Genomic DNA, 21,847 nt, shown 5'->3' with positions numbered 1-21,847 from the left:
CCTCTTCCCCATCTCGAGCTCCCCAAAACTTAGGGACTTACTTCTAACAAATGCCTCGTCCCGGCCTGCATCTTGTCTTCTATGATGAAAAGCACATCTCAGGCACTGCTGGCCCTTTTTCGCACCCTTTTATCTCACCGGGGAACATTAAAATCAGCGAAAGGCGCCTTGATCTCTAAGAAGCCTGTAACTCTAAAGACAGGAGGTGTCCAGACATCAGAGTGAATATTCTCACTAAAAGTCTGGGTCATTAAAATGTGTTACAAAGCCAGTTGCACTGTGCCCTCAGCCAAATCAAAACGGACGGCAGTGGTGTAGTGGCAGATGAAATTCTTCCCTTTAATAACTTGCATCTTCTTATCCTTATTATAGAGTTAATACAGTTCACAGAGGAAACTTTTGGAAAGGCAGTTAGGAATAAAGAAGACAATAAAAAATCTGTAATCGTCCCACCCAAGGAAACCCCCCGCCCCCCAACAACTGGAGTGTAGCCGCTTCGATCACCTGTCTGACTGCTTTTGTTATTTATTACTGAGTCGGCTCCTGTCATCCATCTTGCTTTGGAACCTGTTATTTTTACTTCTCAGTGTATGGTGAGCAGCTTTCTCTGTCAAGAAATAGTTATTATTTTTAATTGCTGAATGGTATTATTCTATCATTCGATTACATGACTATACTCATTAATTTACTCATTCCCTTACTGTTGGATATTTAGTTTCAACCGTTGGCAATTATTTAAGAAAAAGGTCGATGGGCGTGCTGGTAGCTACATTGTTTAATGCATCATTAATTTTCTGAAGAATTTTTAGAAAATACTGTGCTTGAACAAAAGTATTAGTATGACTTTTGTCATATAAAAATTCTTTGTTTTTTTTAATACCTAGACAATCAAATTTATATTTTCCCTGTGAGTTCAATTGATGTCGTGGTTAGAAAGTCATTCTGTGCTCCAAAGTCATGTAAATATTGCCACGTCCTACAGCAGAGCTGGTTCCCACACTCTGTCCTCTCAACACACAATGACAAAAGACTCGCTTCCACTCTCAGGACAGAGCCTGTTCTCTGCATACACAAGACAGGAACCAGGCACTTCGCAGTGACATTATAGTGTCCCTAATGAGGAACAGACCTGTGCAACTGAGCTTGTTGGCTAATTATTGTCAGAAAGAGCAGCTCAGAGATAATTACGCTCACATGGCAATGACTGACAGCCTCTGCCCAACATTCCCCAAGAAGGAGCTCCTACCCTTCCAAAAGCATGGACGGAACTGGAGAGCATTATGCTGAGTGAAGCAAGCCAGGTGGTGAAAGACAGATACCATACGATCTCACCTATTAGAGGAACCTAATGAACAAAACGAACAAGTGAGCAAAACAGAACCAGCGGCATGGAAACCAGGAACAGACTGACAGTGACCAGAGGGGAGGGGGAAGGGAGAGAAGGGGAGAGGAAAAGGTATGTATAGGTACAGGTATTGATCAATGAATAGGTATAAATGACCCATGGACGTGGACATCAGGGTGGGCACTGACTGTGGGATTGGCGGTGTGGGTGGGGCAGGGGAGACCCATGGGGGAAACTGGGAAAACTGTACTAGAACAACAATTTTAACAAAGAAACAAATAACAGGGACTAACCCACGCATCTTTGATTTGCTTACTTCGGGAGTCAGCTGGCAGCTCAATAGTTTTGATCGGCCTGAAAGGACCTATTTCATTCTCCTAACAATCAGGGGATTTCTGGTGAGGCAACCAAGTAGCAGTTTCATCCCGAACGTTTTTCAGACAGCTCTCATCTTGTCCAGGGTCTGGAGTGAACAGTTCTGCAGCAGGGACTTCGGCCAGCACAGACAAGATACGCGTGGAGGAAAAATACTGTCCCTGCCCATGTAAAATTACCTATCACGCTCAACCTTTTTCTGGAAAGGATCCTTCATCTAGGGAGCTCATGTGTTTTTGAGAAGCACTGTGTCTGTGGGGATTGAGTTTGGCTAAATCTAAGAGGAACATTCAAAATGATAGTGGCTCAGAGAAAAGAGAGGTTTATTATTTTTTTTTTCTCACACAAAATAAGTCTGGAGTAGGCACCACAGTCCAGGGCTTGGGTGGTTGCTCCACAAACCTGCCAGGGAACCAGGCTCCTTCCTGCTCGCTGTCCTCCCACCCCCTCCCACAGCGCCCCCTCCCACAGCGGGAGCCCTCCTCCTCCTCGCAGTTACGATGCTTGCGCCCCAGCCTTCGCATCTGCATTCCCGCAGCAGGAAGGGGAAGGGGGGGCGGAGAGAAATGACTCCTTTTCTTTAAAAGAGATTACCTGGAAGTCAACCACGTTTTTATTTAAATCTCATTGGCCAAAATTGGTCACATGACCGCACGTAGTTGCATGGGATACTGGGATATACGGTACTATCTTTACTAAGGAAGAGTGGATATTGTAAGGTACCCAGAAGTTTCTGTCATGGGGCTGGAACTTTTCTATGTAACAAAAACTTATGGGTAAATTTTAAAAGATGAAAACATGTCATGACATAGGATGTTTACACAATCAAAATAATAGATATGTGTGTTTCTAAAGACAACCGCTTGAAAAAAAGCATGAGGATTAGAGCTGTCCACTCATTCATTTACTGAATTCACTTAATGGTGTCTATTTAGAGCCCCCTGTGGGCCTGACACCGCTGGGTGCTGCACATTCGAGGGTGAGAGAAGTTGTCTCTGCCTGCAGCTCCCAGGGAGCGAAAAGTCGTACGAGCAACAGCGGGTTCTGCAAAGGACGGCACTCCCAGGAAAGAAGGAAGAGGGAGAGAGGAAGGGAGGCAGGTGAAGGAAGGAGGGAGATAAGTCGTTCCCTTGGAGAATAAGAACCATTGATCCTCAGCTAGGGAGAAAGAGCCAAGCCACAGAAATTGCTCATGTCCAAGGATCTTGAGGGTCTCACTTGTTACCAGGCGCCTGAATTCCCCAGAAACCCCGCTATCTCCATGCTTTGTGCAGGTCTCCGTCTCCTGGGAACTGGGTCCAGACCAAACTAGGCAAAGATGTCCGCAACCCCTGGAGAAATATACTTTGAAAAGGATGATAATATTGCGACTACTATGCCTAACATTTTAATGCAAAAGTTTGACAAAGCACTGTGGCCAAAGTCATTTCATTTTCACAACCATCCTGCAAATGAGAAATTCTCAGTCTCCCTTTTTGCTGATGAAGACAGTGCAACCTCTCTGAACCTCAGTTTATGGAAGGAAACCATGCGAATGAGGTATGTGGAGGCTATGATGAGATTGCCACTGTGCCCACCCCTGCATATCCTTCTGATGTCAGAGGCGGCGTGACCTCCACAGGCAGGCCACCCTGGCCTTCAGGCTTCGCTCCCAGGGCTTTCTGATAACACTTTCCCGTTATTCCAGCCTTAGTTGTCCATCTTCCTGCTAACGTTCAGGCGCTCTGAGAATAACAATCATGTGTATCACCTTCCCTGGTGAAGCGTGGGGGGCTCATCAGCACCATTTAATTAAAGAAGCACTTTAGGCGCCAAGAACTTCCAACTTTCCAGGGGCCTGCAGAACCATCAGGGACCTGAGCACATAATCTATTGACTCCGAAATTTGAAAGCAGCAAAATTGAAATGAACAAATATTGACTGCCCATAACACCATGACAACTGTAGCAAGTTAAATTTAACATTTGTGAAAATGTCTTTACATTCAGAAACCATTTGTAAAGCTTGCATTGCAAGAATGTCTGAGTTTGCACTAGGGAAATCACAGGGAATTATTAATGAAATAGTCCTCATAGCCAAGGAATTCCAAAAGCAAATTTTTTTAATTCAGTTCAAATATTTTACAAGAAAAAACGTATTGTCACTGTGGGTACATTTCGGTATGCTTGATATGACTTGGGAGGAGACCACCAGAAACAGAGAGTATTCCTAGAGTCTCAGAGGTCTTTGAGCCCAAGCCCAGGCCTGCATCGGGCATGTGGGAGTGCTCAGTAAACAGGTGTGACAGGGGTCAAGTTAACAGCAGCGGGGCTGGGGCGTCTGTGTGCAAAGGTGTTTGTGCACAAGCTGACAGTGTGTTGCTGTCACTATGATTTTTCATCTTCCAGCACTGGCTAATGTCTCCCAGCCATGAAAACATGTGCATGCGGCCCTGTTTTAAACCAATTCTGGGAGGGAGGCCTGAGCAGGACAGACAGGCCTCTGGCTGGGCTTCCCAGGTCCATGGAAGGGACATTAAACAGCCTTATCCATTAGCCGGCTCTTCCTCCAAAGCCTTGATCCAAATTGAGCCTATTCTTCGCACACAGAAGATTTCAATCAGATCCAAATTAGACCCCCATCTCTCTGAAAACTGCGGCCTACTTTGTCCTGATTTCGTCAGGGTTTTTTAAAGTCATTTCCCAGTATTCCTCCCTGGACATGAAGGTTTTTGGCTCTGGGGTAGAATTCATTTATGGCTCACACTGGTATAGATTGCAACACGCAGTGATGAAAATTCAGTCCCAGAAGATTCGTTAAAATGCCCACGTCCGGCTTTTGCTCGTCTTCCTGTGAGTCATCAAGCCCTCTTCTTTAACGCCTTGTTTAATCTAATATTGAAGCCCATTTGAGGAAATTACAAAAAATGATGGGAAATTGAGCAAAAATCATTGGCTGGCTATGGGACATTTTATTCTGCATCTTCTAAGACCTCTGGAAATAGAGGGCAAAAATCAGTTCACTTGAAAATTCGGATTTCGTCATCATGGGCATTCTCAGAAACACAGAGGCCTAGTAGCTTACCATTTATTGGGAGGAAAAAGAGGATTTCAAACTACTGTTTTGAAAAAAGAGAAAAAGATTTCAAAACCAGATTTAAGAGTTTAATTTGGGGTGACTCCCACCTTTGTTCTTGTTACAGAGCTAGGATCACCGCGGATTTTTTTTCACTCTGTGGAATCTAATAAAATAATTTAACAAACAAATAGAAGCACAGATACGTAGAACACACTGACAGAGGGAAGGGGCATTGGGGGGTTGAATAAAAAGGGTGAAGGAATTAAGCCAAACACACACACACATACGGAAAACAGTATAATGAGAGCCTAGGGTAGGGTTGGTGGGGAGGGGCCATAAATAGGGACCAAAAGAGACTTGATTTTGGGTAGCAAGTGCACGGGGCAGTGTGCAGACAGTGTTTGAGCTGTACACTTGAAACCTGTATGGTTTTATGAAACAATGTTACCCCGATTAATTTAATTTAAAAGAACCCATCTTTTAAGTTTTAATCAGAAGTTAAAGGCCAAATAATAACACTTCTACCTGGGGAAATTAAGAGAAGAGTCTCTCTCTACTCAACTATATTATTAACATCTCATCTTAATTAAATGTGGTAACTGACCTCAATAATAGGATTTGGGGTGAGATCATTTCTGGTTTTGTTGTTATTGGTTTTTTTTTTTAATGAGTGACTTCTTTCTTGAGTCAACACACAGAACTTGAAATATAAATGAATTATTTACAGTTATGTCTTTGTAATTTTTAATTAAAGTGCCATTCTTTCACTGGAAGTTTATGGTAGCAACACATTTGATTGCCTACTCTGCTGTAGGATTTTTAATTATTTATGTAAATATTTAGCACAGCTGACTCTTGTTTTTTTGTGGTCAGATTTTCTATTACAAAGAAGCCAGTGGGAAACAAGCCCTAATAAATTAAACAACTGGTTTTTAAAGATTTAATATCTTCATTGGCTAAAAATAGGATTCTGGCTTTTATAATGATCCAGAAATGGAAGAACTTCATTATTGACCTCAGTTAGCAGTGTTCAATGTGGTTAATGTAAAACAGCTGGCCGTTTGGATAATCAGTTGAGAGGTCATTTTACAATTCAAGCACCGTTTTAACGTTTGATTGCATATGTTGTTACAAATTTGCCAAGGGCCAGACTTTCAATATGGAAAGCACAGTTTCAAATTGGTTGCATTTGAATATAATTATGATGGTCATTCTTATCTGTCTGAGAAACTAATTCTTAGAACCAATAGAGAAAATATTGACAAATGTTAATACTGTTTCTTGCCCAATGTTTTCCAAGCTGTTAAATCTGCTTAGCTGTTTTTTTTTAATTTTAATAAAGGCATTTGAAGCAGATGAGGTTTGCTGCAGAAGCAACCAATATAGCATTGACTGAGAAAGCTACACACTTCAGGGTTGCAATAGAAGTCAGTCAGATGGGGGAAATGGCTGATTTATTTATTATCTCAGCTGTCTGTCAGTCACCAACACCGGGCAGCCACACGCTCACCCTGGGGTCTCAGGGAGGGCTCATCACAGCCTCAGCACAACCACAGGTAATGAAACCGATGAAACCGTAGTCCAGTGAGTCATGTAATTAATGCAAGAAATGTGTTTCATCATCTGCTCCCACCTTGCTTTTCAAAGGCATCTCAAAACTTGTATTTTCAAGTAATGAAACTGTAAGCTGCAGGTCTCCTACATATGTTTAATTCTGGGCTTTTTTTGTGTGTTCTAACAGTTTCAGAATCTCATGATAAGCTCGAAGCTTCCATAGCTGTCTTGAAACAGCCTTGGATCCCTCTGTGAGGGCCCCGCATGTGGAACAGAACCTCTGGATCTGAACTAGGGTTAGGATGGGGCAAGCCACTTCTTCAATTACTGAATCGCTCATTCATTCCACAGATGTTTAATAAACACTTATCACATGCCGGGCTCTTCTCTAGGCATTGGGGATATTGCAGCAGCAGAGACAGTTAAAAATATCTGTCATCATGGAGATTATATTCTAGTGGGAGAGAGAGAAAACGAACAAAAAATAAAATAAATAGCATAGTAGCAGGTGATGGGTACAAAGAAAAAATAAGGCAGAGAAAGAAGAGGGACTCTGTAACTATAGATAGGGGCTGGGGAAGGACTTGCTGCTGCGACATTTCGGTAGAGGACTGGAGGAAGTGAGGAGTGAGCCATGCAGATATCTGGGAAGAATCCACCAACCGGGAGAAATAACCAGTGCAAAGGCCCTGAGGCAGGGATGTGAGATGGGGCGGGGAGGGTCAGTATGCCTGGAGCAGAGTGAGCCAGGGTGCAGAGGAGAGGCGGGAAATGACTCTAGAGACACATAGGGGTAAGAGTTTTTACTCTGAAAAGATAAAAAATTAAATGCTCTGGTGGTTTTAGAAAAAAAGCACCTGGAGGTGGGAAGGGGTTAAGGAGAAAGAAGACCTCAGACCACTGGGAAGGGTGCCAAAGGTCCAGGTAAGGGACGCTGTGTTTGGGGACCTGAGTGGGAGCAGTGAGAGCAGTGAGAAGCAGGCAGATCCTGGACATGGTTGGGAGGGAATGGGGACAGATTTGCTAACCAACTGTGTGGGGAGGGGGGTGTGTATGAGAGAGAGGGGGGTGGAGAGAGAGGTAATGGAGGTTGACTCCAAGGCTTTTGTCCTAAACAACTGGAAGAACGGGGTGGCCCAGTTGTGAGACAGGCAGGCTCACTAGAGAAGTGGCACGGAGCGGAAGGACTTCAATAACTCAGCTTTGATCATGCAGAGTTTGGGATAGAGAGGGAGCAGGTGACCTGGATAGCAGGAGAGTCTGGTCTAGAGGTAAAAGTCTGGGTATCATCCACATTCAGATGGAATTTAAATCCCTGAGCCTTTGACACGCCCAAATAGGTGAGTGAAGATAGACAAGAAAGGAGGCTCAGCCGTGAAGCCCTGGGACGTGCTAACGGTCGGAGGATGGCCCTGCCTGGCATGCTGGGCACAAGGGCTGCTTCCTGAGACTCACTGAGCCAAAACGGTGAACTGTAGTCTGGCACAACATGCTACTCTAAAGCAGCGGTCTCCACAGATGCTGCTTCCTCGGGCCCCAGGGTGGAGTGGACACCCTCAGCCCAGCTCTGCCCTGGGTTGGCCTGGCTCCCTCTCCTGCCATACGTTGTGCCTCCTCCTCCAGCCCACTTCCCCACCACCGTCACGCTAAGTCAGCCCCTTGCTCAGAGCTGTGCTGCCGTGCTCAAGGCCACAACAGAGTAGCTGCATTTACTTCGTCCCACACACCATTCTCTATGCCTTATATGTAGAATCGCCTCTGATTTCACAACCACCCTGTAAGGAAGGTGCTGCGATTTTACCCCACTCCACAGGTGAGCACAATGAGATTCAGAGAGATGTGGGAACTTGCCCAAGGTCACACCCACTCACGTGCAGGAAGTCCAATCACAAAGCAGGTCTCTTTACCTCTCTACTCTTCTGCCTCCTAAACCAAAACCAGAGAAGCTCAGCCCTCAGTGTGCAATTATAACAGGCCCAATAGCTTTACCGTATTTTAACTTTTCAGAATAAAATTATACATTCTAGTTCTGATGTCAGCTGACAGTCCTGAAATCTAGAACCACTTTCACCACTGAATACGAACACAAAAATACTGGTCTAGTGCCGGACTTCCTGAGTGCAAATCTCTGCTCATTCATTTTCCACATGTGTAACCTTGGGAAGACATTTAATTTTTGTGCCTGAGTTCCCTCGCTTGTTAAAGGTGGGAAATAATACCTAGGTTATAGAGTCACCATGAAGGATAAATCGGGTGAGTCAGTAAAGTGCTTGGAGCACAGGACCTAGCACATAGTAGGCATTTAATTAACTGATTATCCCTCTTAGCAAAGAGTGTAATCTGCTGCCATTCTCTAAAGGTGGCTCTTTGGGAGTGAAAGGAGCATTTTCCTGTAGCCTGGTTTTCACACATTATGGACCTACCATCAAAGAAATCTATGGAAACACTCAGTAGCGATGAGAGTGGAAGGTAGTCACTGCTCCCAAGAATGGTGATGGGTTTCTGCCTCTGCCCCTGGAGAACCCTGCTGGTGGGCCACACGCCAGCCCAGGGTACCTCACTGCTAAAATCTCGTGAGGGCACACTCTTCCCATTCCTGGGAGAATTGAAAAGAATAGAGAGACATCCCTAACTATTGTCATCTACCATTTGCTTGCCTGCAAGCAAGTCCTCAGGGATGTCAGAGCGAATGGGTACTTGGTGAACCATTATTAAAAATAAGATTTAAATAGCTGATATTTGAAAGTTTGCAGGTTGGCTTTTTGGTGGACAAGTATGCTTGATTTTGCAATATTTCTGGAGTGTACGTGAAACATAGTCATATTTTCTGCTAGTAAAACTGTTTCTGGTTTGGGCATTGGGATTAAATTTATCAATATTTTAAGATGCTCTGCAAAGCATGTGATGCCATGCAAATAACAACATGACTTGCAGAGACTGTCACCCAAACAAGTTTAGGATCTGGTTGAATGTGTAAAGTGAGACGAAGCAAAAAAATTACCTACAAGCGTAAGAGGGCTTTACACTTCAGAACCTCTAATTATTTCTAGTGCAAAATCTGTCCGGCTCCACAGCTGCAGGCAACAGAAACCATCAGCTATGGTAAGTGGAATCAAATGAGAGTTTATTAGATCAATATTGGGGATCATAGAATGGACAAGAGGCCAGAGGATACACAGAGAAAAATGAGTGGGCACCAAACAGAACTCGAGAGGAGAGACAGTAGGGAGTACCACAAAGGGAATAGCCCGGTTCTCACGTTCCACTTCCCATGCCGTGAATGTGAGCTCCACTCACCGCCCCCCCCATCACTCACTAAAAGAGCATCTGATCTGCTGGAGCTGAGTAGCCCATCCCATATCCACTCCGGCTGCATCTGGGCAAGAACAGGAGTGGGTGGTTAGCTCCCGCCACCCAAACTGCACAAAACAGGGGTTTGTTCAGGAGGGAGATGCCAACTCCATGGCAAACTTTTGGGCCACAACTGTCCTCACAGCACTCTGTGAGGCTGGGTGCTGTGATGGGAGGGACAGACTCTGTGATGGGAGGGACAGACTTGCACATTGAGTTACTGCACTGCTGCGCTGAGAGCGTGTCTGTCTCAGAGCAAGCACAGGTGGCGTGGGGCAGAGGCCCCGTCAGTCTTCAGGACGTCAACAGTAGAGACTAACTCAGGGCAGGAGGTGTGGTCTGTGGAGAAGGCTGGTGTCTCAGAGCAGAGGAGGACTTTGGGGCGGGGGGCCTGGTGCTGGGACTCTGGTGAAGCAAATAAGTCTCTCCTTGGGCACACCCTTTAAGGGAGTGCCAGAATCTCAGCCCTCAAGACAGATCGTCTTTCAGTGCAGCACTTTTTAATAAAAACGAGTGCACAGATTCATGTTAAACAAAGTATCAAAAATTTTAAGCAAATTGGGGTTCCGTTACTGATTTTTCCTGTTGCAGCAAGCCCTGAGATGACTCAGCACAATGCTGTGAAAGCATCCTTTCAACTTCCGGCCTGTTGCTCCCACAGATTTAAGGGGTGGGACAGAAATGTGCTGTGGTTCTGTGGCTCAGGGGCAGGGATGCAGGTTAAGGTCCCCTGTGCCAGACAGGAGTCTGCATCCCAGTGGGCTAGGCAGAGGCAGTGCCCTTTCTGCAAGAGTCAGAAACAGTGGGAAAATGGAAACCTGTTTCTCCCATGGAAACCTATAGTGGGGCCAAAAGAAAAGAAAAAGAAATCTATGTATTAAAAAAAATAAAAAACTAGACTATAAAATAATTATGTTTATTTTTTAAGACTTTTTATTTATTTATCTTTAGAGGGGAAGGGAAGGAGAAAGGGAGAGAAATATCAATGTATGGTTGCCTCTTGTGCATCCCCTGCTGGGAACTAGCCTGCAACCCAGGCATGTGCCCTTGACTGGGAAATGAACCATGATCCTTCTGTTCCCAGGCCCGCATTCAATCCACTGAGCTACACCAGCCAGAGCAAAATAATTATGTTTAAAAGGATTAGGGGGAAAGAATAGGAACCATGAAGGAAAAATAGACCATAATGAACTAGGAAAAGGAAATGTGACAAATAAGTGAACACACTATCTGGCAATCCAATTGCACCTTGGCTCATCACTGCTCTTGGCCCCCAGCAGTGGACACAGTCACCTGGGCCTGCAGACAAGAAACCAAGGAATCACCATGTGCTGAGGGTGGAATCGTTTGTGAATAGAACGGATGGAATTCAAACTCACATATATTTGTGCCAAATAATTTTTTCATCTTCACTCAAAGATATGTTTACTGGTTCTAAAGAGAGAAAGCGTGACAGAGAGAGAGAAAAAGAGAGAGCAAGAGAAACTTTGATGTGAGAAACATCAATCAGTTGTGGACTCTCCATACACGCCTGAACCAAGGATCGAACCCACAACCTTTTGGTGTACAGGACAGTGCTCCAACCAAATGAGGCATCCAGCCAGGTCTATGCCAAAAAAAATTTTAACAAGAAAATTTTTCTTCCTTTGATTGTATAAGAGAAGAAACTATCCATTTTTTTTGATCTGCACCCAGGTAGCTCAATTAGAGCTTCATCCTGATTCATGAAAATTTGAGTTTGATCCCTGTTCAGAGGGCATATAATAATTAGCCAATGAAGGCACAAATAAGTGGAACAAATTGATGTTTCTCTCTCTCTCTCTCTCTTTCTCTTTCTCACCTCTCACTAAAATCAGTCAATAAAACTGAAAACTTTTAGTAATTTAAGATAACTATAAGTTGGAAAGCAAAATTAGCTGTTCCCCCCAGGCTTGCTGGCCCACAACCTGTGTGCCTCACGAGCAGCACAGCCTAGGCAGGCCCTGGGAGCCTTCTGTTGTCCTTCCTTGTCTGTCGTGTTTATGAGTGACTGGGGTGAGCATGAACGTCTCAGAAGCTAGGTAACCATAAGTATCCAAATGCTGTGGAGCGGCCAGAGCTAATACTGCGCCACAGGCAAAACGGAAGCAGCGCTCTGTATTCCTGGGTTCCCTCTTCTCCATAATCCGAACAATAACCCTAACCCTAACCCTAGCCCTAGCTCTAACTCCAACTCCAACCAAAAGTATCTTCAGACATTGCCAGTGTACCTCGGGGGTTCAAATTTCCCCCATTTGAGAACCACTAGACTAAGGTGACTTCCAAATACTTACTAAAACTCTTCAATTTTGGTGAGCATTCTTTTTTTCTACAAGGGTGATTGTGTAAGGATCAGATGAGGAAATTCATAAAAGTTTTTTGAACAAGACCATGCAGTTGTTTGGCCTTCTATTTGTAATTTTAACTTAAAAATACAGTGTCATGTTTAGGCCTAGGATGGTCTGGAGAGCCCCACCCTCCAGAGCCACCTCCCGAGCCTCCCTTTCATCCAGACCCTCACTGTGGGGGCTTCTTCACTTGGGGTCATAGACCCTTAACAGATCTGAAGGTGGTATATGTCTGTCTGTTTGTTTTTTTCTGTGATGCATTTTTATGAATTTTATTTTATGTATTTTATTTTATGTATTTTATTGTATTTTATTTTATTTTATTTTTATTTTATTGTATTTTATTGTATTATGTATTTTATTTTATGAATTTTAAAAGAGTATTCAGAGGAGGGTACATAGGCTTCATCACCCTGCCAAAGAGGCCCAAAGGTTAAGAATTAACCAAACTTCAACCAGCCCGTCAGTGACTGGTCATAGCGTGTTGACATGGGAGCTGTTTGAGCAGAAACTGAGATGGACAGTTTCTCCTGTCATACCTCTTTCTCCGTCATTACGCCCAGCTCTTAGCTGATCTCCTGACGCTCCAAGGCAAGGCTGAGACATGCTCAATGAACTTCAGGAACTCCAGGGGCCCATCTGTGGCTACCTCTGCTTTCCTACTCCGGCCGCTGGTGCCCGCCAGCTGGGCTCGCTCACCTGCCTGGGTCCTGGGTCTGCCATGTAAATAGGTCTTTCAGGGCTGTCCAGGCCAACCAATGAGAGTGGTTCCTTAGGGCTCCTCCCCAGGGTGGTGGAGATGCCACCGCTCTGCTGTGAGTGCTTGAATGGGTGTGTGCCTTTGCATGGCGGGGTCGGGGTGTGCAGGAGACTCAGGACCATAGGAAGACTTCTGGGTCCTGTTAAGAGACAGAGGTCTACAAGATAATGCTGACAACTCTTGTCATCACCTCCTGGAGACCAGACCCTGGTGTTCAGGCGCTTTGTGGGACCACGACAGCCTACTTCCTATCTGTGTTCATCAAAAGGAATCTTCTTACACGTCACAACCGCATGTCATCTATCCTCACACCCCACCTCCAAGCAGACTTTAACAATACAGTGGTTCCTAAGGTGGGAAGTACACAAAATAAGAGACAGTGCCATTTTAGAGTGACTTTCCCCCAAGAATTTTTAAACAGTTAACATGTGACACATCTTTTTCCTCTGTCATCCACCCCCCACTTCTGCTTTTGTGTTGGCAAAGGAATATTTTAAGACAGAGCCACACGTACATTCTCATTAAGTCGGGAAGCAGAGAAACACACTCTGGGGGGGGGAACAGACTGTTTAATACCCCGAGTGAGCTGAGCCAGAGCTCAGCTCTCTGCACATGGGGAGGAGCTCACCCGGCAGAGTGGGTACGGGAAGCCGCAGCAACCACACGTCCCCGGAGGTTAGAAGCACCTTCTGTAGAGGAAGAAAGGCCCGTGTTCCTCGTACTCAGAGCGGTGGACCCACAGCGCTTGGAAGCCCTGAAGCGATGCCAGGATGGAGCCACCCGTCCACACCGCAGTGTCTCTTCCAGGCATCACGTTGACCTGGGGGCTGTCATTGGGGCACAAGCTGCTCAGCTCCTTCTGCAGACGGTTGGGGAAACCACTGAGCATAGTGCTGCCCCCGCAGAGCAGGACGTTCCCCATGAGGTCCCGTTTGAGGGCGATGTCACACTTGTTGAGGCAGGACACTGTCTGGGTGTGGAGGCCCAGCTGCATGGACTTGATCAGAGACGGCTTGAAGAACATCTCCGCGCAGAGGAACCTCTCCTGGCCCAGGCTTATCTCCTGCCCGTCCGGCAGAGTGTACTGGACCATGTGCGCAGTCGCGGGGACTTTCTTCTCTTCCACGGGGTCCAGGGCCATGAAGCAGCAAGTCTTCTTGATGTCCTCCACGATGTCCATCTGGGCCTCGGTGAAGTGTTTCCCACAATTGTTCATCAGGTCCATCAAGTAGGCTGTCAGGTCGGAGCCCGCATAGTCCAGCCGTCCTGTGATGCTAGGCAAAGGATAGCCTTCATAGATGGGGACCACATAGGACACGCCGTGGCCGACCTCCACGACCAGGCCGGAGGTCCTGCCGTAGGAGTACATGGACAGGCGGGACTGGTAGGCGATGTGCATGGCAGGGGTGCCGAAGGTCTCAAACAGCATTTCCGCGTACCGCTCTCTGTTGGTGTGCGGGCTCAGGGGTGGGTCCGAAACCAAGACCGCGTGCTCCTCGGGGGCAATCTTCATCTCTTGCTGGAAGAGATATTCCCAGATCGCCTGCACAGAATCCCAGTCCACGATGATGCCGTGCCACAGGGGATTGATTAACCTGAGGCGGACCTCCGGATTGAGGAGCTCCTGCCCCACGAACGTCTCTTTGCGGTTGTCCCCCGTTTTGGCGGTCTCCCTGTAGGGCTTGCCCACGGTCGACGAGATCTTGTGGCTGGGCTTTGGCAGCCCGGCAAAGCCACACTTACAGTAGCCAGTGCCAAGGTCCACGACCACGGCCTTGGTCACCTTTCCCTTGGGCTTCTCCTTGACGTCTGCCGACTGAGTGGGTTCTTCTGGCTCCGAACAGGTGCGGCGGACCCACACTGCACGCTTTGCGGGCCCTTCCTTCAGGGAGGCAGTCTGGAGGGCCAGGGTGTTCACGGGGGCCTGTTCGCCCTTTCTCTTGTTGGGTCCATCCCCCATGACTGCCGCCTGTGGGGTCCACGAGCCGTCCAGGGCCATCTTACTCTGGGGAAGTTTCTCCATCCCACTGGCTTCAAGGCCTGAAAGGCTTAAACCAGAGGGCAACTTGAGAATTTCCCCAATGATGACATCACTGATTATGACATAATCCAGTAACCTGGGGCTTTCTAGGTACTGGGAGACTTTGTCCCAGGGTAGGGTTGATTTGGGTAGCATTTCTGAGGTGATTTACTTTTTTTCTAAATTATGATAAACCTGATTCATCTAGTCAAAAAACAAAACAAGACAAAAATATAAATCTGCACCTGGTAGAATGTATAGCTTCTTTATAAGCTCCCATAAAATTTCTTTAAAATTCCATTCCAAGCATGACCTTGCTTCCATCAGGTGAGCTGATTGTCCAGAGGCCAGTTTCTCCTCTGTTCTACACTCTCTTGAATTCTGTGTGTCAGGGGCTCCTTTTGAATCTGTAAAGGTGGGAGGACCGGGGGGTTCAGTGGTCCAAGAAGGACAGGAAAAGACACTGGTGGAGCCCACACTGATGTCCGTCCGACTGTCCTTCCCGCGGCGCCCACACAGGAGCTGTTCCCTTAGCAGCTGCCAGAGAGCATCTGCGGGCAAGTGACTACTGTTTGATCTTCTACTCTGAATGTCTGAAAATTAAACATGCCTAGCTCAAAAAGTAAATAATTCACAAATATTAAAAACACACACTGTCTAGTTACTGGAAAAACCCATCAGCTAGTCTTAGCAGGGCCATCTCCAAGTACATCTGTGCATTTCTTAGAACTCCACAAACTTGATCTAAGCCGTATTGCCATTCGCCCAGGCGACAGCCATTGCCCGGACTGGTCTCCCTCTTCCCTGCTTGCCTCCTTGTGATACGCTGCCCATGCAGCGTCCTCCTGGTGGGCCTCTTCCTCCGACCTTGCCCCTCTCTGTCTCCCTCTGGCTGTCTCCGCTCCCACCGTGTGGCCTTCCTCAAGTGTCTTCCCCCGGAGGAACGGTACAGAAACCATTCTCTCTGCTTTGAACCACAATTGATCCTCATTATTCACTCATTCTGTTTTAAAATTCACCTACATGCTAACATTGATTCATAACCCCCAAATCTTTGTGGTGCTTTCACGGTCATTTGCAGACAAGCGCAGAACAGCAAAACTACTTGGGTTGCCCAACATGCACATTTCCAGCTGAGGTCAAAAGAGGCCAAGCTCTGCCTTCTTGTCTCAGCTCTGATGCCGTAAACAAGCGTGCTTTTCATGGTTGATTTGATGCCACATTTTCACATTAAAGACACATTTAAACAGAAACACACAGAAAACAAACCAAACTTGTCTAATGATTGATGGTTATGTATTGATTGATTGATTGGTTGGTTGCCGAGGCTGGGAGCAGCAGTTCGTATGAACTAATGGGCATGGGAGGTGACTTTGTAACTACATAACGAGGAGGGACAGCACTCCCCTTCCTGTCTGTCACTGCTTGTCTCCATCTCTGGCCTAGAAGCCTCTTGGGAGCAGGGGCCACATTCACTTTGAACAGCACCTGTTATAGATACTTGATAAATTTTTAACTAATGAATAAATTGCAAATAAATGATTTTCAAGGGCAATTTTTAACCAAGCTCTAGCCTATGGTGAATCATTAGAGGTTAATATTTAATACCGCTTTACACAATCTGGGCAGATTTTCACCAGAGACTGTGACTGAATGCTGATTCAATACCTTTCTTTATCACTTGACACTCTTCTTTGGGTTCGAGCCTCCCCTTTGGACTTGAGAGCATGACAGAAGATGCTCCTCTGTCTCCACGCTCTGCCAGTGTCCCTGGCCAAGTCCCTCTGCTCTGCTGAACTCCAGTGAGGCCACCTTGGCAGAGATGGTGTCACCCAGGTGCTCAGGGCACTGCCACCTTAGAAATCTGATGAGGAACCATGAGCATCTATCTGTCCCTTCCTCCTGGGGAAAGAGAGGTGGCTCGGTGGTCCATTCTGCTTCTCACTGAAGCACAAAGCCAGGACAAGGAGGACTCTCACCCCTAACTGAGCCCACTAGCTTGGAACACTGAGAGCTGGATTTCATAGCAAACAGGGTCAGTAACTCCTAAACGTGTTGCTCAGTCATAACTTCTGGCTCCATCTGGGCTTCTATTAGAGAAGTGAGTACACTTTTTTCCTGAAGGATCAGATGATATAAGTAACGTAGGCTTTGGAGGCCACACAGTCTGTCTTAACTGTTAAACTCTGCTATTGTAGAAAGGCACCCCATCGGTAGATAGGTGTGGCTGTGTTCCAATAAAACTTTATTTACACAAGCAGGCAGAGGGCCAGATTTGGCCTGTGGGCCATAGTTCTCCAACCCCTGCAGTGCGACCTTTACCATATGATGGTATTTTATTTGTCTGTGTTGGATTCTGCACTATGAGCTCTTGGAGAAAGGTCTGAGTTACATTCACTGTTTTCATCTTGACATCTGGTACAATGCCCGCCCCATAGCAAGCCATCAGCCAACATCTGCTAAATGCATAACTTGCCCCCAAAACGCAGGTGTTGAGAAACAAGCCAAGCGGATGAAAGGTGATCGGAGCCCCACCCGATGACAGCCCATCCATCATTGCACCTCCTGTTGTCAGTACTCAAAATAGCAGCAGTTGTTTTTCTGACAACAAATCAAAATGATATTCCTAGACACGTTCAACAAAAAGCCACGGAGTGTGGGGGCGGCATCCAGCTGTCAGTTGGAATCTGCCTGCCCTAAGTACACTTGTGATAAATCCTGATTTGGTGCCCTGTAGCAAACCAAAAGCTTCCCCAAGATTTGTGCAAATGCCAGAGGGCTGGAGAAGGAGGTCCTACATTTCTAGGGGTCACTTCTGGTCCCAAGTATCCACTTCTGACAAGTTACTTCTGTTGCTGTATCACCTTACTATCCTGTCCGTGCAGTCTATTATATTCCACAGTGCCCTTTTCCTCATTTCCCCCTTGGCACACACACGTGCACACTCACCATCATCATCAGAATCTGATGCACAAGGTCCACTTAATTGACGATGTTGGAGAGAATGCCATTACATCACATCAAATTACTTCAATCCGAGCCCCAGATAGCCCTTAACTGCAAATTCCTCTCACTGTCTCACCTCTGTATTTTCCCCAAGACACATTATCCCCCAAAACCACCCCAACCTCAGCACATATGGTGACTCTTCTGTCTAATTTCCCCTTATGTGCACCCTTATCACTTTGTAACAGCTTTATAGAGATATGTTGACATACAATCAGCTCCACATGTTTAGAGTGTATAATTTGATAATTTCTGACATAATGTTCACACCCACAACACTATCACCCTGATCAAACTACTGCACATACAATGCCTCTTAGTCACCTTCTCTTCTGCCTCCTGTACCCCATCCCCAGGTAACCACTGGTCTGCTTTCTGTCACTATAGACTACTGTGCCTTCCCTAAAGTCTCATATAAACTAAATATCCTACAGTACATACTCTTTTTAAGTCTGGCTTCTTTCACTCATCACAGATGGTGTTCATGCATGTTGTCACTATTCTCTCTTGAGAGCAAAGAAACAAAGACCTTCTACAGGACAATTAATTCTCTCTAGGTCCTGCCTCCAGTGAGCTTCAGGCTCACTTCTAACAGAGGAAAATGTGTCAAAAGGCCAAAACGGGCTCCTCTCTTTAGAAGACCCTATGGTTTTAAATAGCATGTTTCCTCCCTATACATACCCTTTCCTTCTTTAGTTCATCCAACAATTGTTGAATAAGCACCCATGTGTGCCAGGCACTGTTATTGGGGACCTCAAGGGAATCAGACAAACAAGGCCTTCCTCTTGGGGAATGGCTAGAAAATAAGAAAATGATGGTTCCAAGTATAATAGGTGATATGAGGAAAAAGGAAAATTTCTTGGGTTGTCTGAAAGGACACACACCCAACCAAGTACAGTGCTCCCTTCTGAGGAGTAGAGTGAGAGACAGGGGCTGGGGTAAGTAGTCATCTGTGTCTTTTGTTTATGGGTTTTGAGAATCTAATCCCATATTTTTTTAGTTATTCAAATGCTCTTTCATGAGATATATATATGCTTATTGTAGAAAATTAACAGAGCAAATTAAAAATCACCTTTAATCCCACCACCCTGAATCGGCCACCATTACATTTCATTTGGTTAATTCCACTGTCCAGAGGGGGAGGAACACGTTTTTGTTTTGTTTTTGTGTAATTAAACAGGCCATGGGAACTGCTGTCAGCTTCCTGGGGAGCTGAGTTGTGTTTATTTTTTTTAAGAGCTACTAATTTTTGATTAAACAGGATGAACATAACATTTAAGAGGAATTTAATTGTACCCCCTTCCCCTTCTCAACAGAATAACATTATTCCCTGTGAAGTGTAGAGTCAAGACTCTGAGGATGGATGGTTCTGAGCTGAAGAATTATAGGGGACATTTTTCATGTCACTGCCTAGACAGTCATGCAAGTGATCTAACAGTGAGGTATCTCAGCTACAGGTTACATCCCCAGCTGAAGCCAGGCTGGGTAATAATTCACTTTGTCATTACTTAATTCTGTGATAGCTGCAGTTACTGAGCCAGAATAGAAAGCCTCAGTCACTAAAAAGATGAGGCACTCTGTGTCACAGTGTCTAGGAACAGACAGGCAGAGGGCAGCTCAATGCGCCCATGGGTGGCTGCATAAAGAAGTCTGATAATGGGTGCAGGGCTTCTGATTCATTTATTTTCTTTTTTTTTTTAATTTTTATTTAACTCTTGTTCAAGTACAGTTTTCTCTCTTGTATCCCCAGCCCTGCCCCTCCCAGTGCTCCCCACCTCCCTCCCATCTCCGCCCCCCACCTTAGTTATTGTCCATGTGTCCTTTATACTTGTTCATGTGAGTCCTTCCCCTTTTCCCTTGTGATTCTCTCCCCTCTCCCCTCTGGACCCTGTCAGTACCTTCTGTATTACAGTGTCTTTGGTTACATTTTGCTTGCTTGTTTGTTTTGTTGTTTAGAGTCCTGTTAAAGGTGATATCATATGGTATTTGTCTTTCACCGCCTGGCTTGTTTCACTCAGCATAATGCTTTCCAGTTCCATCCATGATGTTGCAAAGGGTAGGACCTCCTTCTTCCTTTCTGCAGCATAGAATTCCATTGTGTAAATGTACCATAGCTTTTTGATCCAGTAATTGACCAATGGGCATCTATCTAGGTTGCTTCCAACTCTTGGCTATCGTAAATTGTGCTGCTATGAACATTGGGGTGCATAGGTTCTTTTGGATTGGTGCTTCAGGGTTCTTAGGATATAATCCTAATAGTGGAATTGCTGGGTCAAAAGGCACGTCCATTTTTAGCTTTCTTAGAAAATTCCATACTGTTTTCCATAGTGGTTATACCAGTCTGCAATTCCACCAACAGTGAACTAGGGTTTCCTTTTCCCCACAACCTCTCCAATACTTGTTGTTTGTTTCTTTGTTTATGGTAGCCATTCTGACTGGTGTTAAGTGGTATCTCATTGTGGTTTTGATTTGCATCTCTCTGATAGCTAGTGATATCGAGCATCTTTTCATGTGTCTCTGGATCTTCTGTATGTCCTCCTTGGCGAAGTGTCTGTTCAAGTACTTTGCCCATTTTTTAATTGGGTTGCTCGTCTTCTTTGAGTGGAGTTGAGTGAGTTCTTTGTATATTTTGGAGATTAAACCTTTGTCTGAGGTGTCATTGGCGAATATGTTTTCCCAAACTGTTGCTTCTCTTTTTATCTTGATGCTGTTTTCCTTGGCCATGCAGAAGCTTTTAAGTTTGATGAGATCCCATTTGTTTATTCTTTCCTTTATGTCCCTTGCTCTGGGGGACGTATCAGTAAAAATCTTGCTGCATGGAATATCTGAGATTTTCCTGCCAATGCTCTCCTCTAGTGGCTTTAACGGTTTCACGGCTTATATTTAAGTCTTTTATCCACCTTGAATTTATTTTGGTATATGGTGTAAGTTGGTGCTCAAGTTTCATTTTTTTGCATGTAGCTGTCCAGTTCTCCCAACACCATTTGTTGAAGAGGCTATCTTTACTCCATTTTATGTTACTGCCCCCTTTGTCAAATATTAATTGACTGTAGAGAGTTGGATTTATTTCTGGGCTCTCTTTTCTATTCCCTTGGTCTATGTGCCTGTTTTTATGCCAGTACCAGGCTGTTTTGATTACAGTGGCCTTGTAATGCAGTTTAATATCAGGTATTGTAATCCCTCCTACTTTGTTCTTCTTTCTCAAAATTGCAGCTGCTATTTGGGGTCTTTTATGATTCCAAATAAATTTTTGAAGTGTTTGTTCTATGTCTGTGAAATATGCCATTGGCACTTTAATAGGTATTGCATTAAATCTGTAAATTGCTTTGGGTAGTATGGACATTTTGATGATGTTAATTCTTCCAATCCATGAACACAGTATATGTTTCCATTTGTTTGTATCTTCCTTGATTTCTTTCTTCAGTGTTGTGTAGTTTTCTGCATACAGGTCTTTAACCTCCTTGGTTAGGTTTATTCCCAGATATTTTATTTTTGTTTTTGCTATATCGAATGGGATTTTTTCTTGATTTCTGCTTCTGCTGTTTCATTGTTGGTATACAAAAATGCCTTTGATTTCTGGATATTGACTTTGTATCCCACTGTTTTGCCAAATTCATCTATTAGTTCGAGCAGTTTTTTGGTAGAGGCTATAGGATTTTCCATGTCCACTATCATGTCATCTGCAAACAATGACAGTTTTGTTTCCTCCTTTCCGATTTGGATGCCTTTTATTTCCTTTTCTTGTCTGATTGCTGTGGCTAGAACTTCCAATACTATATTGAATAGAAATGGTGAAAGTGGACCACCTTGTCTTGTTCCTGATCTTAGTGGAAAAGCTTTTAGTTTTTGCCCATTGAGTATGATGTTGGCTGTAGGTCTTTCATATATGGCCTTTATTATATGAAAGGAATGGGGAATGCTCCCTCTATTCCCATTTTTCTTCTGAGTACCTTTATCATAAATGGGTGTTGAACCTTATCAAAAGCTTTTTCCGCATCTATTGATATGACCAT

At 45.0% G+C, this 21,847-nt stretch overlaps 2 protein-coding genes across 2 annotated transcripts in view; one reads left to right on the top strand and one right to left on the bottom strand.

The window, feature by feature from the left end:
- The window catches only part of CDH13 (cadherin 13), a 1,051,180-nt gene that overhangs the window by 956,902 nt on the left and 72,431 nt on the right, over positions 1-21,847 (top strand). The gene's annotated exons all lie outside the window — the stretch shown is intronic.
- Positions 13,465-14,842, bottom strand: LOC118983031 (actin-like protein 7A). Its single transcript, XM_037040314.1, has one exon. The coding sequence runs from the start codon at positions 14,829-14,831 to the stop codon at positions 13,485-13,487; it is 1,347 nt and encodes a 448-aa protein (XP_036896209.1). The 5' UTR covers positions 14,832-14,842; the 3' UTR covers positions 13,465-13,484.

Source organism: Sturnira hondurensis, unplaced genomic scaffold (genome assembly GCF_014824575.4).
Source record: "Sturnira hondurensis isolate 20B ecotype Veracruz unplaced genomic scaffold, ASM1482457v3 Scaffold0002597, whole genome shotgun sequence".
In the NCBI taxonomy this organism is placed as follows: Eukaryota; Metazoa; Chordata; class Mammalia; order Chiroptera; family Phyllostomidae; genus Sturnira; species Sturnira hondurensis.
Note: the sequence above shows the minus strand (reverse complement) of the source record. Positions and strands in the feature narration are given on the sequence as shown.